The sequence below is a fragment of the Fukomys damarensis genome, unplaced genomic scaffold, assembly GCF_012274545.1.
Source record: "Fukomys damarensis isolate Sample0158 unplaced genomic scaffold, DMR_v1.0_HiC HiC_scaffold_27, whole genome shotgun sequence".
In the NCBI taxonomy this organism is placed as follows: Eukaryota; Metazoa; Chordata; class Mammalia; order Rodentia; family Bathyergidae; genus Fukomys; species Fukomys damarensis.
The window spans coordinates 38,771,680-38,777,679 of record NW_022900939.1 but is presented as its reverse complement, the minus strand read 5'-3'; the positions used below and the strand labels follow the sequence as shown (position 1 = coordinate 38,777,679).

The window sequence follows — 6,000 nt, the reverse complement described above, 5'->3', positions numbered from 1 at the left end:
ACCAAAAAAAAAAAAAAAAGACGTGTGTAAATACTGAAGTTTCTCTCGTGTGAAAAACTGAAAGTGTAGATAATGTCCAAACTGTATAAATGATAATGTGAAATAGGAAGAAAAGTGCTACAAAGTAGGGAAAGGGGGAAAGGAAAGAAGGGAAAAGAAAAAATATAAGAAAAGGAAAATAACGGAAATAAAGTCTTTCTAAATAGGGAAGGGTGGAGGGGGTGAAGTGAAGGCAGGGGTATGGAGCAAAAATATAAGAACCAAGATAAGTCATGTAAAGGTACAAGGTCCCAAAGATGAATGTTAACTGCACTGTACCTAAAAAGCACCAATAAACTTAATGAAAAAATAAACAAAAAAATGAGACAACATAGCAACGGTAGTACAAATAAGAAATTTAAGATTTCTCAGCAAATATGTGTAAAATGAGAACACAGAACATAATTTCTACATATCTCACATACTGTGCTAGGGAAATCTCACTTGTGCAGCACTGCCCACAAACACAGAACTTTCAAATACTCTTTTGAGGTCTATCAGATTATCGAGACTTGCCAGAAATACAAGGAAAGGCGTCGATATGAACAGAGGGGGAAAAAGAAGACTGTAGTAATAAAAGTCAGATGTGATGGCAGAAAGGTTGAGACAGGAGGATCACCTTGAGTTCAAGCCCAGCCTGAACTACACAGGAAACCCCCGTCTCCAAAAACCAATGGGGCGGACGGTGATACAAAGCGTAGATAAGCGATGAGTAACTGGCAGGTCAGCATTCATACGTGAAGCACACTGTGTGAGGCACTGCACAGGGAATGGGTGCAGGAACCCCAGCCTTTGGGTAGTGGGAGTTTTCAGTTTGTCTAGGGAAGAGTCATCTGCAGAAGGAAGTTGGTTGAGAAACGGTGTTTTCTTATTGCTTTCAACCCTGCTTTCTTGTCTACCCCACCTCCTGATTTGTATTTGACAAGTATTTTACTTGTCCCTCTCTGTGTCACATCCTTCTGGTTGTCTCCCATTAATTCCTCTGGATATCAAGACCTTTTTTCTTCTACCTGTGGGAAGCAAGATTGAATGTGGGAGGTCATCTGTGTGTGGCTGCGAGGTAAGGCAGAGGCATAGAGATTTGGCCTTCCTGTTGTGCACAGTTTCTAGCTGTTCTTTTCAGGCCTCCTGACTGCACTGAGCTGTGACCTTCACTCCCAAACCTGAGCCTCTTGGTGGTTTGGACCAGTCAGGATACCGTACTTCTCATTGATACCCCTTCAGTTCTTTAGATTGCAGCAGCTTCTTGTCCAGTGCACTCATCACATCTGCTTTTTGTCTTCCAGAAACTTGTTGAAAACACTTTAAATTCTCCTTTCCAGGACATGCCTTGGCTTTCCATGCCTCAAAGCTGAGCCTGACCAAACACCAGGACAAACTGAATACATGAACCACCTAAGCAAAGACGGTACTTTAAGCCTTTATACATGACACCTGAAAATGAAGAGTTTTATTTTTAGATTTGGTCTTTCTTCGTCTTTTGATAACTCTGAATGCTGAAAGGTTAGCAAGTGATTACACTCATACATCTTACAACCCCTTTCGTCACACAAGGGGCACACATGTATAGCATCATATGTCCATATATTAGCAACACAGCAGTGATATTTAAGCAGTAGATGCATTTCACATGAAAGAAGCTCTAAGCATCATGTGGTCTGTCCCCATAAGAAGCAAACATTAAAATGCAAGTTTAGTGGTTTCAGTATTGGTATCGATCAATATAGCTAAATTTTATACCCATCATATATATTATAAGTCATCCATAGCAAAGAAGCAAAGGACAAAGAGTTCTTGAAAAAGTTGTACGAGCCAACCTCAAAATGCCACGGTGTCAGCAGTGTTACTAGTGCTTCTATATTTATGATTAATTACTAGCAGAACAACTCCCACAAGGAAAGCGATTGATCCAACGGTGATGTAAGCAATTCCCAAAAATGGATTTTTTCCTCCCATCCATGAAACAGTGGTCAAGATCATCCGTTTTCGCCCATCAAAAGAATGTACAGGGTAATCTGAGGAGGGTATAGGAAGACTTTTCCATTTCCAGTTACTTGATGTTTAAAATACAAATTTTAATACTGCTATTTGATTGCTTATAATTCACTTGTATAATTCTATGATACAACCTAACTCATATGTTCTGAAGCACACACACAAAAAAATACATTATTTTGAAGGGTGATTTAGCAAATTAAATGTCAGTAGTAAAACCAAAGTATTCTACCAAAACAATAAAATTTAAGGGTTAGTTTCTCAGGTGGTTTTCCCGTCAACTTATAAGAACAAAAACCTCCAAGAGTAATGTAGTGTGAAAAAATACTTCAGATGAACAGCAATGAAGCCCAAGCAGGAAGACTGACAGAGCAGGAGCAAGTGGAAGAGGTAAGGAAGTGGAAGAATGAGTAAGCTCAAAGAGCACGTGTAACAAGTGTGTAGCTATCATTATATGTTTACCTAAAATGTATCAATAAAATTGATTAAAAAATTAAAAATCAACAAAGCCACCTATATTTTAAGTAATTTTACTAAGTGATATGCTTGAAACCTTAGCACAAAGTATATAGAAATTTGAGACCTTTCTAGAAGACGCATTTCTTACATGCACAAATAATCATAAAAATGCAAGGATCGAAACTAAAGCACAGTGTAACACACCACTGCACTGAGACAATTGCAGCAGATCCCTTTCAAGTTCGATGACTCCACAAACACAACCAGAAAAGGATACTGTATGTGATATTCAAATAGTACTGTCCAGCTGGTAATGTTGGATGTAAATCATTTTTCCGTTCAATAAGACGATACAACTTTCGAAAAGTAGGCAGTGCTGCCGTGCGCATCCAAACAATAAAATCCTCATTTATGAAGCCATTATTATCCTCTTCAGAATCCAGCATGTACACTGGTTTGAGCCAGTTTATTGGCTTTGTTGTTCCTTAAAGAAGAGTGGAGGGAGGGGCAAGGAAACAAAATATTCAATTCTACTGAATTTCAATGAAAAGTCACACTCTACTAATACAAAGATGTGCAAAACAGAATCTGAAACTAATTTCAAAGGTATATACATATTCATGTTCTAAGGAAGTCTTAAAATCTAAGAAACCAATTCCTTCTGTAACAAAAAAATTTACAAAGACTTGGTTGTATATCAATTGAGAGACTACAAAAACAAGAATATTCAGAATATACGAAAAGGAAGATTATTTAATGCAAAAATATAATGTTAAGAAACCTTTACAAGTCAGTTATCCAAGCACTCTGGAAGGCTAAGGCAGGAGGATGGCAAAAAAATTACTTTTAAAAAGTGGGATGTAGTGGGCTCAATCCTCAGTATTACACACACAAAAAAATTACACTGTTAAATTAAGGCAACAACGAAACAAAAATAAAATTGTATTATAAATAAGTCTTGTTTAAAACAAATCTTGCTGTAGGTATAAGGACTATAGCTGAAATGATTGTAAGAAAACCCCAAAGGAACTGAATTTACAATTAAAAAAATGTGTTTCCTTTAGTATTTTAATACATCAGAACTTTTACCTAAATTGGTATGAAGCTGAGGAAAGAAAATTTTTAAAGCAAGCCTTTTCAAGATTCTACAGATAGAAAAATCAAGGTAGTTCATTAAAATATCTGATTTATCTTTTTGTAATGTATACAAGTAATTTTCACCTTTAAATCGTTCTTCCAGGGTTCCTTCTCCAGGAGGATTTCTGAACTTCACATGTTTGTCTGTCCACCAAGCAATACCTTTCTTGATCAAACGAATAGGTGTAGGCGTAGGATCAGATTCATTGGCGATCAGAAACAATTCTAATGTATCTAACAAGAAAAGGAAAGTATTAGTTAACATCTGCAAAAATCCACAGCAGCTGCTTTATTCTACGAAAAAGTGAAGATGGGGTGTTTGCTCCCCAAAGTGGTTGTGACAAAGAAGGCACAAGATTTACGTCTGCTCTTTATTCAGATGTGAATCGGCCATGTTAACTTTATAATTCTATAATTCCCTCAGTACAGATCTAAGTCACTTTCCGCTAGGGCTAGCTAGCTAATATGTGATATGGGCAAGTGTCTTAATATTTACCCAAATAAAATTAAAAGGTAAATCTGCCTTTCTTCCCTTTTCAATAACACATTCCTATTACCTTCTAGCATATTAATTTCTGTCTGCACACCAGGCCCACATGGCTAGTGAGCTCTTGAAATGTGTTTAGTACAAATAAATCTGCTCTGTAAGTGTGTAACACACATCAAGAACTCAGTATAAAATACATACTAATCGCAGTAACTTTTATGTACTATTATATACCTAAATGGTTATATTTTTGACATCTTGGGTTAAATAAAAATATTACTACATCAGTTTCATTTGTTTCTTTTGAGAGTTTTTAATGTGACTAGTAGAAAATTAAAATTACTTGGCTCAGATTTATGATCCAAATATTCCCATCAAACTCCAAATGATCAATGATGGCCCCTTTCAAATGGTATCAGTATTAGCAATCACAGTGAATGGGAATAGCAGCTAGCTTTTATTATATATGGATTACAAGATTAGCAAAATATCTTCCCTTCTTTCTTCTCAGATAGAAAACTATTCTTAAATATAAAGATGCTCAAAAGGAAGTCAGTCACAAAGCATTATAAACCCCACTTGATACTTAATTATTTATCGTAAAGTTGAATTTCTTAGTTTCCTTCCTAATTACTAGAATGTCGAATCAGTAGGGAGGGCCAGGGATTTAGCTCAGTAGTTTCTCCGTCTGCCTCACAGTCGCAAGGACCTGAGTTCCATCCCCAGTACCAAAAAAAAAAAAAAAAAAAAAAAAAAAAAAAATTAAAAAAACAAATCTGTAGGGAGATTGTACAAAGTGTCCTACCTATGTACGTCTGTATCTGTATCTGTATCTAAGTTTGTATCTATACCGTACCATTAAACATGCTGTTGGCGATAGCTCCACAAGGAGCAACTGGTAGGTCTTCATTTCTTCGATAAGGCTCACATTCCTTACTGGGATTCTGGTTTTCAGGAGGAAAAGCAGAGAGATATTACCTAAGCCTCTGGAGAACTGAGTCACCCCTTGATTTAAAGTTCAACCCCTGCCTTTTTTCACTTGTAATAAATGCAAAATCAGTCTGTAAAGAAAGTAGGCTATAAATAACATTACACTGGAATACTCAAAATATATTCCTTTTTAATACAACTTCTACATGCATATATTGCTATATATGCATATATCAAATTAATTAATATCATTTGGATGTTGAAATCAACATAAAAACCACAAAAAGTTTTCTGCCTGAGAAAAATTAAGAAATGGTCTTTTGTTGATCCAAATGTGACATAATAAAGGCAAATCAAACTGGAAGTAAAAAGATGAGAGTTCTCATTTCTCGGACAGATTCCTTGATTAACCTGAGCCTCACATATAAAATGGACATGTTCAAATGAATAATTTCAAATTTTTAAATTTTGGGTTAAATCCTATGTCTAATAAAGGAAAGAAGGAACGATTAGACTCCTAGACTACAGCAGTCTCTAACTTGTGCATGCAAAAACGCTGGCCCAGCAGATTGTCCGGTGGCACCTCCAGCTTTGGTCTGGACTTAGTGTCTACTGAAGACCTCAAAGATGGGCCTCAGCTACAGGGTGAAACTCGGGATCTTGGTGCCCAGTCTGAGCTTTGTGTATACTTGAGCAGTTCCACATCTCAAAACACGTAACAGACCGAGATAATCCTAGCTGGAAACTAACTAGCTCCTAGTACCAAGCAAACTTGACTTTTATCTATATTCTCTGTGCCTAAATTGCAAAAAGCACTATATGAGTGGAAAGGACAAGAGAAAGAGAAGGAAACAAGCAAAAGAAATATCATCTTTGTTATCTGACTTCTGTTTTTTGGTCCCTAAACCATTTATATTGATAAAGTTAGTTCTTCAAGATTTTTTGATGAAAAC

General features: G+C 36.3%; 1 protein-coding gene across 1 annotated transcript in view; it reads right to left on the bottom strand.

Annotated features, from left to right (window-relative positions):
- Positions 1-852: 852 nt before the first annotated feature.
- Positions 853-6,000, bottom strand: part of Tmem30a (transmembrane protein 30A) — a 30,287-nt gene continuing 25,139 nt past the window's right edge. Inside the window, 4 exon segments of the mRNA XM_033756611.1 lie at positions 853-2,054; positions 2,771-2,977; positions 3,715-3,864; positions 4,974-5,061. Coding sequence (XP_033612502.1) covers positions 1,858-2,054; positions 2,771-2,977; positions 3,715-3,864; positions 4,974-5,061 — 642 coding nt within the window. The 3' untranslated portion in view covers positions 853-1,857.